General features: G+C 47.1%; 3 protein-coding genes across 3 annotated transcripts in view; 1 reads left to right on the plus strand and 2 right to left on the minus strand.

Moving 5' to 3' along the window:
* The window catches only part of T265_11642 (hypothetical protein), a gene marked incomplete at both ends in the record, with an annotated part of 48,618 nt that extends 43,433 nt beyond the window's left edge, over positions 1-5,185 (minus strand). Inside the window, 2 exons of the mRNA XM_009178350.1 lie at positions 3,783-4,403; positions 5,149-5,185. Coding sequence (XP_009176614.1) covers positions 3,783-4,403; positions 5,149-5,185 — 658 coding nt within the window. The remainder of the gene's footprint in view (positions 1-3,782; positions 4,404-5,148) is intronic.
* T265_11646 (hypothetical protein) lies at positions 842-17,912 on the plus strand (the record flags this gene model as incomplete). The annotated part of the gene is made up of 3 exons (XM_009178353.1): positions 842-885; positions 2,429-2,620; positions 17,792-17,912. The coding sequence occupies 3 exons, from the start codon at positions 842-844 to the stop codon at positions 17,910-17,912; spliced, it is 357 nt and encodes a 118-aa protein (XP_009176617.1).
* T265_11645 (hypothetical protein) lies at positions 5,192-18,116 on the minus strand (the record flags this gene model as incomplete). The annotated part of the gene is given in 18 exon segments (XM_009178354.1): positions 5,192-5,310; positions 5,337-5,423; positions 5,907-6,123; positions 6,375-6,482; positions 7,429-7,673; positions 8,126-8,219; positions 8,283-8,442; positions 9,619-9,830; positions 10,640-10,715; positions 10,811-10,977; positions 11,616-12,089; positions 13,568-13,735; positions 13,751-13,835; positions 14,259-14,457; positions 15,003-15,537; positions 17,016-17,183; positions 17,199-17,283; positions 17,917-18,116. 18 exon segments carry the CDS (start codon positions 18,114-18,116, stop codon positions 5,192-5,194), a joined length of 3,399 nt encoding a protein of 1,132 aa, XP_009176618.1.
* Between the last annotated feature and the right edge of the window lie 2,140 nt (positions 18,117-20,256).

The following is a 20,256-nucleotide window of genomic DNA, read 5'->3' on the forward strand; positions in this document are numbered from 1 at the left end:
AACTGAGAGGTTTCCGTTTTCCAACGTAGAAGTTCGATTCAGTTGAGCAGTCGTAAAACATTGGTTCAAGCTACCAAAGTTTCGATCACCAGGAAATGGGAGAGCGGTGGAGGCGATGCTATGACCATTAGCTGGTATTGTATAGTACTTAAGGAGGACGATAAACTGGACAGCTACATATTGAAGGAGATAGCCTCGATACAGGAGCGCCACCGACTGCGTGACTGAGCAACAGTAAGTCGAGCCCCTGAGTCCCTATTAAGGAGGGCGGAGGCTGTCAACCAGAACGAGTTTATCCGTTAGTGTTTTCATAAGATCTGCTGATCTCGTCGGCATCCTTTGTTCATATGGTCAAGTCGGATAGCTTGGGCAGGCGGTCACAGAAGCAGACAGCTTAGCTTCTTCCACTCACGTCGATTTAAGCTCCAATTAATCGTCATCATAAGCACAACTTGGCGCACCCAGTAGCTTTCTTATCAAATCATCTTGACACTGTTGAGCTACTAAAAGTTGTCGAATTGGATGAAAAGAACTACTCTGCTTCGGCACACGTAATGCTGACAGAAAGCGAAGTGACAATCGAGTCCGCAAAATCGTATGATCGGACTCAAGTTGCATACCCCAGAAAGAACAGCAACCTTTAATTGAGATCATCCATCGTTAAGTGATCCTACTGGCTTGCGGTTGGTGGTCCCTAGGAGAGAGATGGCTCAAGTGGTTAGAGCGCGAACTTACTCGCCGGAAGGTCCGTGGTTCGAACCCGACCTCTGCCTCTCGACTTCCCCTGTGTAGGTTTGGGCAAATGGGCAATATCCCCGCCCTCGTACTTCCTTCAGGTAGCATGGCAGCTAGGCGCCAGAAGGGTGTTACAGCTGGTGGTCCCAAGTAACTCGATGTGAGCGGTTGTGCCGGAAGTCTGCAGTGACCAGTAACGGATGACGATCAGCCCACAACTGAAGCAGTCACTCCCATTATCCGTACGCTCAGCATCGACTGAAAACCCACCACCAAAATGTGCTTCTTCCGGGCTTAGTTGCATAACTTGTGCGTTCATATCACCTGCCAGGATGAGTTCTTCTGGCTGATGGAAACAGTCGTGGCAGATCTTGATTCTCAGATTCACAACTGTAGTCTGATGGGACGTACACTGATTGAACATATAAACACCGTCAATCAATCAATCAATTTATCAGCTATAAACCGTGTGCCATATGCATATTGGTTCCAGCTGCTACAGTTTCGATCACCGTAAAACGGCAAAGTGGAATATACAACCAAGCCTTGGAGGCGAAGGCATGTTCAGTTTGTTCGGAAATTTGGTAGCTACGCATTGAAGGCGATGCCTTTGATGCATGAGCGCCACTGACTGCGCGATTGGGCCATTTCTGTCATTAACCACTGGTGATTTGAATCCCGGGGTCCCCATCCAGGGAGGTGGCAGTTGCCCATCGTGTACCGCATCGACCTGAATTTACCCCAACTGAGCCAGACACAGCACAAGGACGACTTGCTCTTGAAGACCACTGTTCACTTGGATCCAGTCCAGTAAAGCGCTTTCAACCTTGGGGCTGAGTGCAACTCCCACACCATAAATACCATCAGCCATTGTGTCAGGGTCACCAGATACGCGAAGAGAGAAATAAGGAACATTGAGCTCATCCAAAGTGGCTTGAGGTGCATAACCGAAGCGGGGTCTTGTATGCAGGTGTCTCCGACACTAGCAAACGAATTGACCAGAATGCATCATTTGGTGAGGGTCGGTGGACGAAGGGCTGTGAGGGTAAATGATAGTTCACGGTCGAACAGGTCTAGGAAGGGGGTTTGACTGACCGAAAAGTTCGACCCGCAAGACATTGGGAGGATGTAGGGGGCTGGCATGTCTGAAAGAGCATGTAGTCTAACACCCGTTTCGCTGCAGGGGATTGGATTAGCCCGAAGGTTCGGGGAATAATGTATACATGTTTCACTCATGACGCTACCGCACAGTTGCATCGGGCTCTTGTCAGGTACTAAATTTATTTCGATTGCACTGGATAATTTACTGGCGGTCACGGTCAACCGTTTGGCGATCTGTATGTTCGACTTTTAGGGCTGACCTTCACCAACCCGTCCTTTCTTGAGGGAAGGACGTCCTCTCTCATTTCAGAGAACCCCCCACGCCATTCGCTGCCCAACTAACTTTTTTTCTATGCAGCAAGATCCACAGATAACTCAATGCCCTCTGATCTAACAAAGCATGTGGTACCAAGATGCCATCCCCCGTGCTGCTGATTGTGTCACTACCCCTGAGCTTTTTAAAGACTTGTTTAATTTGTACATTTTTTCCGGAAGGATAACCGACTGGTGGAAATCTGTCTAATCTGTATGAAAGTACCAATAAGTTTCCTTCCCACTGTTTGTAAGTCTCACTCTGTTGTCCCATTTTTAGACGGCCTGATCGAGATATTCCTGATACGCTTGCTACCAAGTTCAACGAAATTACGACTAATGACTGCAAACTTTGGTCAGCTGCCGAGTGTGCGTCTAAAGCTCGGATGACGTGGTTCCGCTCGAGTGATTTTGAGCAGGGAAAACGAACCACCTCTAGTGGGAATCTCTATCTGGCCACCTCTGGTCAAAGGTAACTGAGCAGTGAGGAAAGGCCTATCACGTGTCCACTAGCTGTCCTTGGAGAATCCCTTCAAGCACCATTAATCAATTTCACAAAGTGCACTGACAGAGGCAGGTTAGCGTTCTTTCGGTTCACTCAACCCTGTCCTCCGTGGTGACCGTGCTTCCGCTGCCACATTAAAAGAGCTACTTAGAACCTCTTTGAGTTGGGGAACAGATGTAAAAGAACAGCTGAACTATTTCGTAGAGGTGTCGCAAGAAAAGCAACTACGCGTTGAACTAAATGCCCCGTGAGGCAAAGTTTCCGTGCGGAGGTTATCGGAACTAGACAGGCGAACCCTACTTGGTAAAAATCCCAGTTTCGTCCGGTAATTAAAAAGCCAGTCCTACAACTATGGGCTCATTGTTGGAATTTAAACTATCAAAAACCGGGACGCTTCGTTTTCACATAATGTCGACGAACAGGCATCTGACCTACTTTATCGTTAGAAAAGCGCTTTTGAAAAATTTCCCCACTGGATCTAACGAAGTGAATAATAACTCAACCTGCTATGATTCCGCGTAATCTAAAATAGCCTCCATTTATCTTGTTCGCTTGTTTGTGCACAGCGCGCCATTGCCTTGGAAACGGGAACGGTAATCCATGCAACTACGGTATGACAGAGATGAATGATCGTTGTCTATATGTCGGTCCTATAGGAGAGAGCAGAAGCGGCAAAAGTCAGCGTACATCCACACTCAGGCTTACCAACGCTCCTGGTTGGGACGACAGGCAAATTGTAGATAGGCAAAATGAAAAACAGCTGGACAACCGAAGAAACACGACTAAATTGTCACAATCCATAGTAAATGGATGATGACGGTTGGTTGCTGGGACGAGGGAAATCGATGAAATATTCACGGATGATAACTCACGAGACTATGACGCGGAAAAGAGACGGGAATATACATAGTGGAAGACTGACGTAAATAGACAAAAGAGTGAATGTTCAATCTAGAGTTCCGGGGTGTGTATACACACGTTTGAAAGCGTGCAAGCAAGCGTAAAAACCGTGCAAACTATGGGAACAAAAAAGGGGCATGAATAAGGGATTCGAAAATCAAATCACTTAATGAAATCGGGGCGGATGAAACAAGTATATAGACCGGATAAATTCGATGCAAAAACCTACCCGATACGACGAATCTTGTTCGGGTCACTGTGCCATTCATGCCCAAGAACGTTGTGTCTCCTGGTAGCACGTTACGTGCCGTACAGGTGAGGGAAAGTTCAATACCTGGTGTGGCATTTGGAGCGAGACGAAATGTTGCACCCTGGATACTGTATTCATTTGGATGGAGGCCAAGGAGACGATGGCGCTCGACTGTCGACAGGCCTAGTCCTGGAATACGTCTGGCCTCCTCAAAAGGTTCTTTCTGTGAGCCAGTAAACCAACCCCGGGTCTCGTGAGGCAACTGTTGCAATGTTGCAGAGGATGCCAGAGCGGGGTCTTCATCCGCACTAACTGGTCTGGAGCTTTTCGCCAATTGTTCCGGGATCACATTGATACCAGAGCTGGATAGGAGAATCTCGCGGCTCACCGGATCATCCTCCTGTGTTTTCGGCAGTCTTCCAACCTGTCGCAACGCTTCCAGCTCCTCTTCGGTGAGCGGTTTTGGTGGGCGAAGTGGTTGAGCCAGTCGCAGGGAAAGCATTGGAGGCGGATGACCATCCGCATAGCACGTGATCTCTGATCCGACTTGAACATAACCATCTCGGGGTCGAGGAAGTAGATAGGCTATTGTTGTCGGGTCTGAAAAACAGGAAGAATTTTTTCCGTGACGGTCATACAGGGTTATCCATAATACTCGTCAAAAGTGTACAAAGGTCCTCAAAGTGCACATGAACAGTACTTCTGTGTATTGCTCGATCTTACCGTTAGTCAACGGACACTTAACTTAGAGCTTTCTATTGTCGACCATGTTGCTGCATATCTGTTGGCCCAGCTTAGCAATTGACCAGCAAACGGTTGGGCATTTCCTTTCATCTTGCTTGCGTCTATAAATTTTTAATGTGGTCGAGACAGCTTTTTAACTCGTAGTTGGGATGATTTACTTGTGACCTGTAGTGCGTAGTGGTCAACCAAACTCGCATTCGATTGGTCTACCAAATACCAGCACATTTGTTCAGCCCTTCGTTTTTCTAAGCGGTACCCTTGCGATTTGAGATGAGTTGTCTTCTCTAATCGACGGAAATGCAGAAACCCTAAAGGAGCAGAAATCCAAGTAACTAAACAAGCCAAAGGATGGAAGCTAGTTGGAGTGAACATCGATTTTCCTGATCGCCAAAAGGGGTCGGAAGTCGAAGTTATTAGGTTCAAAGAACGCAATTTGCCATCTTCCAATTCGCTGCGTTAAATGATGGTCATCAAGACGAAGTTAGTTGAGTAGAAATAATTGCCCGAGAACGCGCAAAATTAAAGTTCAAGGTCATGACGTCCAAACGGGCTGATTCGCGATCACAGAGATTAGTGAGCAGGGAAGTTTTTATGCACTTACCTCTCTCCACTAGTGTCATCCAGGAAAGCAAAAACATTTTGTTTTACAAAACTACCAACTGTTTTCCAGAAAAATCATTCAGCTGTAGGAACCTTCCGGTACCTACGTGCCATGTCACCAGAAGGAAGCACGATGGCTGGGATACTGCTAGGTTGCCCAAACCTAGACAGGGGAAGTCGGATTCGAACCACGGATCTTCCGGTCAGTAAGTTCGCGCTCTAACCGCTGAGCTGTTTCGCCCCCATTTTCCAAAAAAATGAGCAAAGATGCAGCATCTGGTCCTAGAGATAAGTTGTCTCATTTCTTACTTGTGCGGACACCGCAGGACCGTGAGCTTTGTTTAAAAAGACGTCTTATCAGAAAAACACGATGAGTAATAACTACCAAACATGGGAGAATAATAGCAACTACACATGGCGATTAGTGCAGGTGACTGCTCAGTATGTGATGTTGTCGATCCGTGGTCTGCATTTGGAAACCACCCAGCGTAAGCGTTGGGGCTGTATATCCTCCTAAAGTCTTTATAAACGCTTGGGATTTCGTAACTTTTTATTTGTTAACCATATCTCTAAATTTCGTCTCGATTGACGAAAATGTGTACGGATGAAGAGATAGTTAAGCTCATCATAACTGAAGACGACAACTAAGAAATGCATTCATTTACGAATTAAGCTGGCGTTATTCATGCGCCGAATCCGGTTGACGGATATCAGTAACGAGAGATTTAGATGAGATTCAATTGAGTCTCTCGTTGACACAAGCTTCGTTCAGCTGTAGCACTCTTTCAGTGCCTAATTGCCACGCCACCCGAAGGTTGCACGATGGCTGGGATACTGCCAGGTTGCCCAAGTCTAGACGGGGAAAGTCGAGAGGCAGAGGTCGGGTTCGAACCACGGACCTTCCAGTCGGTAAATTCGCGCTCTGACCACTTGGACCATCTCGTCCTGACACGATCTTACTTTGCAACGGGTTGCACTACCCTAAACAGATGTGCACACTGCTACTGGAAATACGTGCACATTTATTCAGACACACTTAGCAGTTGATATGCCATGGGATGGCTCTTTATTTTAGCACCTTACACCGACGTATGACGGGCGCAACTATGGACATTAGGTTTTGATTGCAAATATGTTGTGACCCTGAAATTCAACGGAGTTCTCTCCAAGGAGATCTCCATATATTGAGGGGGACGAGACGGCACACTGGAGGAGGCACGGATTTACTGACCGGAAGGTCCGTGGTTCGAACCCGAACTCTGCCTCTCGACTTTCACTGTCTAGGCTTGGGCAACCTGGAAGTAGCCCAGTCCTCGTGCTTCCTTCGGGTGGCAGCTAACCGATTTTTGTATTAAGGGTACGCACTAGGGTTTCATTTTACATCCAAACTGCATTGTTGCCGGCCGTTCTAAACTCCGTACTGGTTGTTCTAATGAGCTTGAATGCGATTCGTCCAGCTCCCGGTAATTTCTGGACAGGATTGCGTAAAATGCTCGTCATATGACTGTCCACAATCCGTCTGACAGTCCACACTAAAACAAATGGATTTTGTTGATCGGGTGACCGTGATTTGTGTTCACTTTCGAACAAACATTGTGTAGCAGTTCGGTAATTGGTCGATAAACATTCAGCCGAATACGTATGCTTATTGGCTGACGGGATTGTTACCTCGCAACACGTTGGTTCTGTGGCGCTCCCCACCCGTACACTTTTGCTGCAACATTGTCGAAGTGCCTATTTCGTTTGATACAAAGTTTTTAAAGTGTAAAAGTGCAACTTCACATTCTCGATGGCTGAGAATTTGCAAATGCGTACGCCTCTTGTTACATGGACAAATGCCGGAACGCAATTGTTTTGACGGTGATTCCTTCAAAGCAGCCAACTTTCTAGCAAGCACACGCTGAATTTACACCCTGGCAATTAAAGTAGTGTTTGTCGACTTTCAACTAAAGTTACGTTTATTTCTTCAGCTAGGAAGGACATCTGATCGATTCAGGAGGACATTTCTTCCGAACACAAACTGCTAAGGCAGAACTTGATGCTTGTTGAAGTCACTTACACCAAATTACGAAACACACCTTTAAAATTGTACTTAAAATTGAACGCTGGTGATACAAACTCCTGAAATTCTCATAAGCATGCCTTTCAGTTTCGTGTCGACGTAATGGACAACGGATTACACAACTACAGTTAGATAGACGGTCATCAAAACGGCATGAAAACTTTGAATTATTTCGAAATTGGGTATAGTCGATGAGGAACGTGCCTTTTTTCACAATACTGCGGTACTGAATTTAGAAAAAATACTGAACTTCTCAGCTATAACACCCTTTCGGTGCCTAACTGCCATGCCACCCGAAGGAAGCGCGAGGGCTGGGATACTGCCAGGTTGCCCGAGACTAGGCAGGGGAGGTCGAGAGACAGAGATCGGGTTCGAACCACGAACCTTACGGTCAGTAAATTCGCGCTCTAACCACTTGGGCCATCTCGCTCGAGAGAGCTGATCGTGAATGCATATGAACACGGCTCCACATGCAAGAAGAGGAGGAAACCCAACAAACCCCACCGTTTTGTCATCAAACTGTAGATGTTCTGCTCGATCAATTTGTTTCGGCCCATGATCTTCCCGAAATTGATCGCAATGCACCCAGGCTATCTGATGCAATTTGTGACGTGCTTGTGGACATATTTTTGAAGTGCATATATCCACCGATAGGTGCTACGCATCTGTCATTCTCACAGCGAGACGCCTTGGGACGTCTCAGCAACATTCTTAAGCTAACTTGATTGGACATTTGTTGCGATTGCCGAACCATCGTTTGCCGAGTGCTGCTTTCCATGACCGATTCAGAGTGGCGTAAACAGAGAGGCGGCCAACCCTTGACTTGACTTAGCAGAGGAGTATGATGGAGATCACAAAACGCGTGGGTGCTATCGGTGTTTCTCGCCTTCCAGGATGGAGACCGCGTGATCCTCACTGTGCCTGGTTGGAGACACTACAAGATATGACTGACAATCGATGTCAGTGGCGTTCTTGTCGTCAGTTTCTATCCAGATCGCCTGAGTGAGTGTCTGGAGGTATAGGCACCTCGGAATGATAGTGATAAGCTATCACCAAGTTCCTTCCCCGTCCACCTTTACTCTTTTCTTTACAATAAGGCTTTCAAATAAATCATGGTTGTACGGCAGCGAAGCATCGATGTTGAACACTGATGTCATGCTGCCGATGATGTAGCTTGATTGGAATCCTAAAGTGCTTTGATAGAATTTTACGACCGACTTGGAATCGGAAACACTTGTCCAAATGAATGTTCAAACTCTGGGATGAAAGCGGTTGAATTTCATAAATTACAGGGAAACAGAAGTGAGGCGGTAAATGGTTGCATAGTTGACAACGCCTCGGTTATCACACAGTCATGTCAGGACTACGCACTTCAGTCTCCTTCGAACCCCGTAACGAAGAATGATACCAATCGGACGCGCTACACAAACATTCCATGGTCACGAAAATTTTTAGGGAATTGAAAACCGGGCGGTCAAATCTGGTCGTACTTTCAATGCTGAAAGATGCTGCTGTCATTCGCTTAGTCGGATTGTATTCACTGTGGAAAAACACATGACGAGTCATGCAGTGTTTGTGCCCCTTGAAATCATGAAAGCCTACTACCAGATGCATTTGACCACAATCAACTTCCCCACAACGACTACCAGATTTATGCCTTCACTTTATTTTGTTGCTGTTTTCCTTTCATTCACATGCCACTTGCTGTCATGACACGTGTTTCGACAGCGTGCGCGGTGGAATGGACAGTGGGACAGCTCCAACACCCGCGCGTACCAAAGGAAAGTACACCAGTTAGAAAGCCATACACAAGTTACGAAGGCCAGTGGAGAACAAACAGAAGTCAATAAGTTACTCTCCAAAAAAAAACGTAACATTATTGCGATCCTCCTCCAGCTGGCTGGTGACAAATTTAGCCATCACAAATGGTTCGCTGATGCTAGCTTCCGTTCGTTCGCCGTGATCTGATGACAGATTAAAACAAAACGTTTTGACGAAGCTAAAAACTAGGATACGCCTACGAGTAAAGAAAAACTGGCCAAATACGTTCTCGACGGTTCCAACTCTGAGAAAAAATGAACAATAACAAAAGATGGTAAAGTGGAGGAGTTTAAAGTCACTTCGAAGCAAACTTTGCACCGTTTTTTGCGAAAGATGGCTGGAATCCCGAATTAGCTGCTAGTGTTCTCAAGGCGGAAATTTTCCACGACTGAATAAAACAAATGTTCAACAGAGTGATTCCGAGGTAAAATACTGGGACTCTGTATGGCAATTAGCCTCCTCAGAGCAGTCGATTTCGTTATTAGACGGGAGTGGTCGGTCTGCTGGAGGCCTTGTACCAAGACACACTGAATGTTTATGAGAGAACATGGATGATGCGATGAACCTGAATGCAGCACAGAGAATTACACTGCCACAATTGATTGATTGCCACCATAGTCCAAGTCCACTTCGGTACAGCTCATCAGGCGTGTAGCGAAAAGAAATCGTTCAGTTGTAGCACCCATTCGGTGCCTGGCTGCCATGCCACCTGAAGGAAGCGCGAGGGCTGGGACACTGCCGGGTCGCTCAAGCCTAGACAGAGGAAATCGAGAGTCAGAGGTCGGGTTCAAACCACGAACCTTCCGGTTAGTAAATTAGCGCTCTAGCAACTGAGTCATCTCGCCCACATCGCTCAGTGTGGCGGAGACAAATTGACAGGTTAAGCGCTATATAGCTTGACATTCTACAGCTGTTTCCAAATCAATACGACACTACCATTTCCTGGCGTAATCCCTTACAATTCAAGGAGAATCACTGGAGGCTGTGGTGGTGGTGGTGGTGGTGGTTGTAGTTGTACTAGTTTTGACGAAAAACAAGTATTGGCCTATTAATGGGTTGTACCAGACTACAGTAAGGACCACGTTGTTGTACGGTTGCAAGATATGGTTTCTGTGGACAGATGATGTGAGGCATCTTTAGGTTTTTGACCACCGACGCCCCAGAAGCGTTGTGTCAGCAGATGTGTTGAAAGCGAGTATCCTGTTGTGTAACAGTACTTCAGTCACAGGAGACAACCACAGTGGTCCGGCCATATGTTACGGATACCGAGTGTTGTCCCCTTTTGTTCGCAGATTGGCGGAAATCCCGAGGTAGACAACGTGTGACTTGACAGAAAGGTACGAAAGGAATCACGACCAGTTTACGTGTTGTTCGTGCAGTACGCCGTCTAGGATGGGCTTCCTGTGACCAACTCCTCCTGTACTTGTCTGGAGACCTTAAAAGAAACGGCAGCTCATCAGCACCACTCGTCAACTTCGGCAAGTTTCAGTAACTCAGGAGCTGATTCAGCTAGAAAGCTACTATAATCGCACAGTTATGAGGATGATGGAGACTGCTAGGATGCTGAACAGAAACTATTCGAACAGAACAGTTCTAAAATCATCATCACCATCATCACTGACAGCATGACATCAGTGTTCAACACCGATGCTTCACTGCCGTACAACCATGATTTATTTGAAAGCCTTATTGTAAAGAAAAGAGTAAAGGTGGACGGGGAAGGAACTTAGTGATAGCTTATCACTATCATTCCGAGGTGCCTATACCTCCAGACACTCACTCAGGTGATCTGGAAAGAAACTGACAACAAGAACGCCACTGACATCGGTTGGCAGCCATATCTTGTAGTGTCTCCAACCAGGCACAGTGAGGATCACGCGGTCTCCATCCTGGAAGGCGAGTAGCACCGACGGCACCCAAGCGTTTCGTGATCTCCTTCATACTCCTCTGCCAAGTCAAGTCAAGGGTTGGCCGCCTCTCTGTTTACGCCACTCTGAACTGGGCATGATCCCCTTGGTGTCCTTTATTCCCACATTATCTTAGTGAGCGCTTGGAGGTGCAGGCACCTCAGAATGCTTGCAATAGGCCATTACCAGGTCCCCTCACTCACCCATTTCCCTTCTTTTCACTCTATGGCTTTGAATGAACTTTGTTGCTATACGCCGGTAAAACATCGGTGTCAACACGGATGTTACTGTCTCTGATGTTGATGATAATGATGCCATTGTCTGTTACTTACTAGGGGACGGTAATTGTCGGCACGGAGTCTGTGATAACGATTGTGCTCAGCACATGGGATGGCTGATTACATCAGTTTGCTGAAGATAAAGCCACCGTGAAACAGAGACCAGAAGTATGCAAACACAAAGGCCTTTCCATATTATTGACAGTGTCCCGTTTATTTGGTGACAGCTCTGAAATGGCCACGTTTCTAACAGGTATTCTGTTAATTTTGATGACCGATTTTCTCTAACTTGTACAAGCACTTGTACAAGTACGACGCCATGCGAGCATGGAAGGAAACTGCGGTCATGGGGTTCAGTTGCAAACGAAATAAAAGACTGAATAATCAACTCACAATAGACTGTCAATCGTCGACGTGTCTCTTTTCCAGCAAGACGGCAGACCACATGACAATCGTGGGCTTTCTCTGTTATTGACAATGTGGCCCGCAGAGTCTTGTTGTCCTTGCCTATGGCCACGTGGCCAAGGCGAAGAAGTTGACTAGCATGCTTTCGCGCCACGTAAGGTGCCAAATCAGCCAGGGTCGGAGGCGATCGGAACCCGTAAGTGCGGTAGAACTGCTCGTAGGATAAACTTTGTTTTGCCTGAGTGACTCGATCATGTTCCACCACTGCCGTTGGAGGCGGTGGGCATTCGATGCTAAAGCTTATCGGTACAGGAGGCAATGAACCATCACTCGAACAGTCGATGCGCACATGTGACCCCGTAAGAAAGATCGGTGGGTCCAAACGCAACCCAGTCGGTACGTAAAGTGTGTGACGCGAGGCTTCCTTTAGGTCCATCTCCATTTCAACATACGTTGGTTGTTTGGTAAGCTAGACAAAAAAAGGCAAAACAAAAATGATGTGCACGATTAAAATCAGTACCTATAACGTTTGCTCAGACAAAAAGGAAACTATGTCTCCCTCACCAGACGTGCCCGCTAAAATGCCGCTGTGCCCACGTTCACTACTGAGTCCGCGGTCATACATAAAACTGGGTGTACACCCAAAAGTTCGCTCTATTAGACATTCATAATTTTTTTCAACCGGAAAGTTAGTCTGTTTAGCTAGTGTACTCCTTTAATACATGGTCGTTGCACAGCCCAAATGAAGTTGGAGGAATGAGTGCCATATACTCTAGAGTAGTATATAAGCTGCTGACGCAGCAATCTTAGATTGCGCATGTTCCATTATCGACATTAGGAACCACTGGGAGCTCAAAACACGAACAAATGTCGAAAGCAGGCGAAGATAGTATCACTAGCCTGTTTATCCTGCCGAACTACGATCAGGATAAACCTGGCATCACTTACCAACCAAGTACGTAGCGTAACTGCTGCGTTCATGCGTTTCGAATGATCAACGATCACCCAGTCATGTTAGTCCCACAGGATGAGGCGGATCATGCCGTGATATAACCTTAGCGATATCGCAGCACATAAGTCACTCTTCTCCACAACTTTCACAATACACAATCGACGAGGATTCCCCAAGTGGCTGATTTACACACCAAAAGGCACCACACTTAAAACACCCTGCTTCACTGAACTATTACTGTAAGGAGTTCACGCCAACAACACACCTGACATCAATCCTTCTTCATTTTACTTTATTGTTCGATCTGATTAGACACTGACCACCATCTCGGGAAAATTTAAAAGATCAAGAGAATAAAAACAATCGCACCGCCAAATTATTCGACCCTGTGCCGTGTAAGACCCAAACCAATAAGCCTAGTCGACCCAAGTGAGGATAGGTTAAGCACTATTTTTAAGCAATCCGTATATGTTGTTGGCTGACTACCACAGCGGTTCCCGCAGTTCAGAGAGTACCTAGCTGGTCCACGCGGTCGCTTAGCAAGGCCCAAGCAGGAAGTTCGACCGAGGCAAGTCGCACAAATAGTTTGGGCGGGTAAAACGCTACCCCGCACTGCTCATGTTGCCACAAGAAGCGTAAAATGTTTCGTGGAAAGTTACAGTGAAACGCAGGTGGCTGTTGTATGTCTTCCACAGCCTTCGTGGCCAAACAGAAGTACTGGTATGACCAACGCGCACAAAACCAGAAAAAGTCTTAAGTCACGCAGTCAGTGACTGGGTGGTGCTATCTTCGGAAAGGCTGTAGGTTGGAAATCGTCAACCCTGCATTCATGATCCGGTATGTCACTTTGCAACGCACATTCTGTGGCTGATATTGGGTTTACAAGTTATATAAATGCCTTACGAGGGAAACATCCAGGGTTAACTTAATTCTTTTATTTTTAGGCGGAATTCCACAACGATACCGCTTTACCGCTCGCAGTTAGGCGCTGCTACGGTTGAGAAGCCTATGCCGCGCAAGATTGGCCAAAAATTCTGAACGCTTGGCGGTCCGGTATCACGGCGATCTCTGATTTTTCGAAAGTCTGGACCCAACAGCCAACCATGACCCAGTATTCTCCGAATGCCGGTTGCCAATGTTGTATCCAGAAGGCGCAAGAATTTCTAGAATGTTGTCACATACATTTTGTATACGATGTGCTGTACAAGTTTGACTTGGTTTTTGGCGTTAATATACGCCGTGCATCTTGTTTTGAAGCAAACGCTAGGTTGGGAGATTCGAACCGAGAATAAAGCTGAGGGGAATACCGTCATTACATTTAAGATCACCACACTCATTGTCAGCACCATTTTTCATAATGGCCACGGCTGTTAGCTCATCTTTGTTGGTTGGGACGGTTAGATAGAGGCAAATACACTCAGATGGCAATTAGCCAGTTAGCCAGCCAGGCAATTAGGCAATTACCAGCTGCGAATTCCACATCCATCTTTGAACAGAGCTGGTGGTAGTTAGTCAGCAGCAACAGCTCGGCGGCACTTGAGGGACAAAAGGCATTTACTTATTTTCAAAGCCGTCATGGTTATTTGAAAGCCTTATTGTAAAGAAAAGAGTAAAGGTGGACGGGGAAGGAACTTAGTGATAGCTTATCACTATCATTCCGAGGTGCCTATACCTCCAGACACTCACTCAGGTGATCTGGAAAGAAACTGACAACAAGAACGCCACTGACATCGGTTGGCAGCCATATCTTGTAGTGTCTCCAACCAGGCACAGTGAGGATCACGCGGTCTCCATCCTGGAAGGCGAGTAGCACCGACGGCACCCAAGCGTTTCGTGATCTCCTTCATACTCCTCTGCCAAGTCAAGTCAAGGGTTGGCCGCCTCTCTGTTTACGCCACTCTGAACTGGGCATGATCCCCTTGGTGTCCTTTATTCCCACATTATCTTAGTGAGCGCTTGGAGGTGCAGGCACCTCAGAATGCTTGCAATAGGCCATTACCAGGTCCCCTCACTCACCCATTTCCCTTCTTTTCACTCTATGGCTTTGAATGAACTTTGTTGCTATACGCCGGTAAAACATCGGTGTCAACACGGATGTTACTGTCTCTGATGTTGATGATAATGATGCCATTGTCTGTTACTTACTAGGGGACGGTAATTGTCGGCACGGAGTCTGTGATAACGATTGTGCTCAGCACATGGGATGGCTGATTACATCAGTTTGCTGAAGATAAAGCCACCGTGAAACAGAGACCAGAAGTATGCAAACACAAAGGCCTTTCCATATTATTGACAGTGTCCCGTTTATTTGGTGACAGCTCTGAAATGGCCACGTTTCTAACAGGTATTCTGTTAATTTTGATGACCGATTTTCTCTAACTTGTACAAGCACTTGTACAAGTACGACGCCATGCGAGCATGGAAGGAAACTGCGGTCATGGGGTTCAGTTGCAAACGAAATAAAAGACTGAATAATCAACTCACAATAGACTGTCAATCGTCGACGTGTCTCTTTTCCAGCAAGACGGCAGACCACATGACAATCGTGGGCTTTCTCTGTTATTGACAATGTGGCCCGCAGAGTCTTGTTGTCCTTGCCTATGGCCACGTGGCCAAGGCGAAGAAGTTGACTAGCATGCTTTCGCGCCACGTAAGGTGCCAAATCAGCCAGGGTCGGAGGCGATCGGAACCCGTAAGTGCGGTAGAACTGCTCGTAGGATAAACTTTGTTTTGCCTGAGTGACTCGATCATGTTCCACCACTGCCGTTGGAGGCGGTGGGCATTCGATGCTAAAGCTTATCGGTACAGGAGGCAATGAACCATCACTCGAACAGTCGATGCGCACATGTGACCCCGTAAGAAAGATCGGTGGGTCCAAACGCAACCCAGTCGGTACGTAAAGTGTGTGACGCGAGGCTTCCTTTAGGTCCATCTCCATTTCAACATACGTTGGTTGTTTGGTAAGCTAGACAAAAAAAGGCAAAACAAAAATGATGTGCACGATTAAAATCAGTACCTATAACGTTTGCTCAGACAAAAAGGAAACTATGTCTCCCTCACCAGACGTGCCCGCTAAAATGCCGCTGTGCCCACGTTCACTACTGAGTCCGCGGTCATACATAAAACTGGGTGTACACCCAAAAGTTCGCTCTATTAGACATTCATAATTTTTTTCAACCGGAAAGTTAGTCTGTTTAGCTAGTGTACTCCTTTAATACATGGTCGTTGCACAGCCCAAATGAAGTTGGAGGAATGAGTGCCATATACTCTAGAGTAGTATATAAGCTGCTGACGCAGCAATCTTAGATTGCGCATGTTCCATTATCGACATTAGGAACCACTGGGAGCTCAAAACACGAACAAATGTCGAAAGCAGGCGAAGATAGTATCACTAGCCTGTTTATCCTGCCGAACTACGATCAGGATAAACCTGGCATCACTTACCAACCAAGTACGTAGCGTAACTGCTGCGTTCATGCGTTTCGAATGATCAACGATCACCCAGTCATGTTAGTCCCACAGGATGAGGCGGATCATGCCGTGATATAACCTTAGCGATATCGCAGCACATAAGTCACTCTTCTCCACAACTTTCACAATACACAATCGACGAGGATTCCCCAAGTGGCTGATTTACACACCAAAAGGCACCACACTTAAAACACCCTGCTTCACTGAACTATTACTGTAAGGAGTTCACGCCAACAACACACCTGACATCAATCCTTCTTCATTTTACTTTATTGTTCGATCTGATTAGACACTGACCACCATCTCGGGAAAATTTAAAAGATCAAGAGAATAAAAACAATCGCACCGCCAAATTATTCGACCCTGTGCCGTGTAAGACCCAAACCAATAAGCCTAGTCGACCCAAGTGAGGATAGGTTAAGCACTATTTTTAAGCAATCCGTATATGTTGTTGGCTGACTACCACAGCGGTTCCCGCAGTTCAGAGAGTACCTAGCTGGTCCACGCGGTCGCTTAGCAAGGCCCAAGCAGGAAGTTCGACCGAGGCAAGTCGCACAAATAGTTTGGGCGGGTAAAACGCTACCCCGCACTGCTCATGTTGCCACAAGAAGCGTAAAATGTTTCGTGGAAAGTTACAGTGAAACGCAGGTGGCTGTTGTATGTCTTCCACAGCCTTCGTGGCCAAACAGAAGTACTGGTATGACCAACGCGCACAAAACCAGAAAAAGTCTTAAGTCACGCAGTCAGTGACTGGGTGGTGCTATCTTCGGAAAGGCTGTAGGTTGGAAATCGTCAACCCTGCATTCATGATCCGGTATGTCACTTTGCAACGCACATTCTGTGGCTGATATTGGGTTTACAAGTTATATAAATGCCTTACGAGGGAAACATCCAGGGTTAACTTAATTCTTTTATTTTTAGGCGGAATTCCACAACGATACCGCTTTACCGCTCGCAGTTAGGCGCTGCTACGGTTGAGAAGCCTATGCCGCGCAAGATTGGCCAAAAATTCTGAACGCTTGGCGGTCCGGTATCACGGCGATCTCTGATTTTTCGAAAGTCTGGACCCAACAGCCAACCATGACCCAGTATTCTCCGAATGCCGGTTGCCAATGTTGTATCCAGAAGGCGCAAGAATTTCTAGAATGTTGTCACATACATTTTGTATACGATGTGCTGTACAAGTTTGACTTGGTTTTTGGCGTTAATATACGCCGTGCATCTTGTTTTGAAGCAAACGCTAGGTTGGGAGATTCGAACCGAGAATAAAGCTGAGGGGAATACCGTCATTACATTTAAGATCACCACACTCATTGTCAGCACCATTTTTCATAATGGCCACGGCTGTTAGCTCATCTTTGTTGGTTGGGACGGTTAGATAGAGGCAAATACACTCAGATGGCAATTAGCCAGTTAGCCAGCCAGGCAATTAGGCAATTACCAGCTGCGAATTCCACATCCATCTTTGAACAGAGCTGGTGGTAGTTAGTCAGCAGCAACAGCTCGGCGGCACTTGAGGGACAAAAGGCATTTACTTATTTTCAAAGCCGTCATGGGTTCCAAACTCATCGTTCGGGGGTGTGTTAAGGGTCGGAAGCCGCGCTGAAAAACTGCAGGTTGCAAGTTGAATTGTTCTTCGAAGTGTTCAACTCAAAGATTAAGGCGCTCTTCTTTTTTGGACCTGTTGAGCACATCAGCTGGAGCAGTTTGTGCAAACTTCTAGTTTCTCGCCTCTTTCATTTCTCCAGCTTTCTGGATCCACCACACTTCCTAATCAGCGTAGATGCTCTTCACCAAAAATCTGAGTTCGTCGAGTGGTATTGTATTCTCGACCAGGAGGAATACATGTCATCATCATGTCAGCTGTAATAACAGCACACTTGTCGTACAGTGGTTGTAGCTGCTACAGTTTTGTTCACCGATGATTCGGGGAGGTGGGGTAGTGAGCTGCGCGTTGGAGGCGGGAGCTGATATATTAGTGCGTAAATACAGCACTGTCAGTTGACCATTAATTGAGGGGATTGGGAAGGGAGCTATGTATTGAAGGCAATGGCTTGGATGCAAGGGCGCCATTGAGGGCGCGACTGGATCTGACAATGTCCCTAATCAATGATATGGCCCATCTCAGGGTCCCCATCCAGGGATACGGCAATGACCAGCGCAGCTGAGTTTGCTAGTAATGGCTTTCATACTTCGCTGCCAAGTCATTGTTCGACCGTCTCTGGCTCTCTTCCACCCTTCACGTGGTTGTGCGAAAACAGCCTTCGATGAAGTCGGTCGACTGCCATACGCAACACGTGGCCAAGCCAGCGCGACCGATGCAGTGTGATCAGTTCCTCCGAATACCATTCGATGTACTTCAGAATTGCTGATTCGGTGTTCCCACCAGACTCGGCAATACTCCGAAGACATCGATGGTCAAACACTGAAAGTCTGTTGACGTCCTCAATGCGCAGCGGCCAGGTTTCTGATCCGTACAGTAATATGGAGCGCACCGCAGCATTGTAAACTCGACCCTTGACAGAGAAGCTGGTGTCACGCCTACGTCACAGGTGACGCAGTTTCACAAAAGCTGCCCTGGCCTCCCCAATATGGATGGAAATATCATCTTTCGTGAGACCACCGGGACTGATACAGCTGCCCACGTAAACAAATTTGTCTACTACCTCAATCGGTTCATCCGCAAGCATGAGGCTAGGGTTCGAGTTCACCCAGTCTTGCAGTAGCACTTTACACTTTGCAGGTGTGAAGCGCATGCCGAATCGTGAGGTAGAATTATTTAAAATAACTGACATTGTTTGCATTACCACGGGGTCAGATCCCAGAAGAGTTATGTCGTCTGCGTACTCGATGTCTGTGAGCGGACGCCCCAGAAACACTTCGACCCCACAGACATTAGAGGCTGGTAGTGAGTCTTCCACGACCGCATCAATGATGAAGTTGAAGAGGAAAGGTAGAAGAGGACAGCCCTATCGGATACCACTTTATGTGGTGAACTCAGACTAAAGCTTCCCGTAGACCTTCACACTGCCGCGGGAGTTGGCGCACAGCGCCTTAAGGAGGGTTGAGAATTAATGGGGACACCTTTGCTCCACAGACACTGCAGTAGTGCCTGACAGTCCGATATGCGGGCAACCTTAAAGATGCTGGAGGTATAGTGCTTAGATTTGATTGGATGCATCTTTCCACAAGCAGTACGGCCAGCATTTCGCAGGGTTGCGGATAGTGTCCTCCCGTAAGACTCAACATCAGAAAACGTATTATCCGAAATGGAGTTCAGTGGGTGGTTTTGGTAGACTTGTGTCACCTCAAGGTCCGAAAGCTCCCCAACGGTCAGGACAAGTGGGTGAATATTGCGCCACGCTGAGAAGTACAACCAGAAGCAGCAACAAAAAGCCCATGATCTCAATCCACGGAGGCGTTCCAGAACGAGCGAGTCAGTGAATGACCCACCTCATACGCAGCCAATGGCGATATGGTCTGTGTTTGGAGTTGGCTCACTTGCGGGGCAACAATGTGACCAAGCGGCTGTCTGATACTGCACAGAAAGTCTGTAGTCAGCACACAAATGCAGCAGCCGTTCGTTGTTTTGCGTTCGTCCCGATTCGAGTCCCGGGTTTGGAATCCCCGTTTGAGAAAGTATAAATCAGTAGAAGACTGGTCCAAAGGGTACGCAAGAGTAGTAAGTTGTCCGGCTTGTTTGGAAATGCAAACATTAAGTGCTGCCAGATGAAATGAGCGTCTGGGATTTAGGGAGTGGCCATGGTGGCCGCCAACGGTAATGACCAGTGAACGGACGTCAGTCATGGTAAGTGGGCCTTCGGGAATACCGTAGCAACGAAGTGAAGAGTGGAAGAACGAATGTGAAGAAAGGAGGCGCCAGCGGTAGCCTGTTTCCGTCCACACACCACGTTGCACGGGACAAGTAAGGCGACCATGTTGGTGGTACCACGTGACGTGTTGTTACATGGGTTGAGATACCGCACCAGGGATACGGCACCCAGACAGGAGGACGATTAGTGCCCTCAAAAGCCATACCGCAAGGAACCGGTGGTTGGCGTAAGGCCGTCAGAGCAGCCTACATTTTTGAGGAGCAAGTCGCCACATATGTTCCAACTGCCAACCTGGAGGACCAGGAAACCATGTTATTCAGACCTCTACCCATCGACAAATCTGGTATGAGATGCTCTGTGAGTGTCGTACGTACACTTCG

This window comes from Opisthorchis viverrini (assembly GCF_000715545.1).
Source record: "Opisthorchis viverrini unplaced genomic scaffold opera_v5_544, whole genome shotgun sequence".
Taxonomy (NCBI): Eukaryota; Metazoa; Platyhelminthes; class Trematoda; order Opisthorchiida; family Opisthorchiidae; genus Opisthorchis; species Opisthorchis viverrini.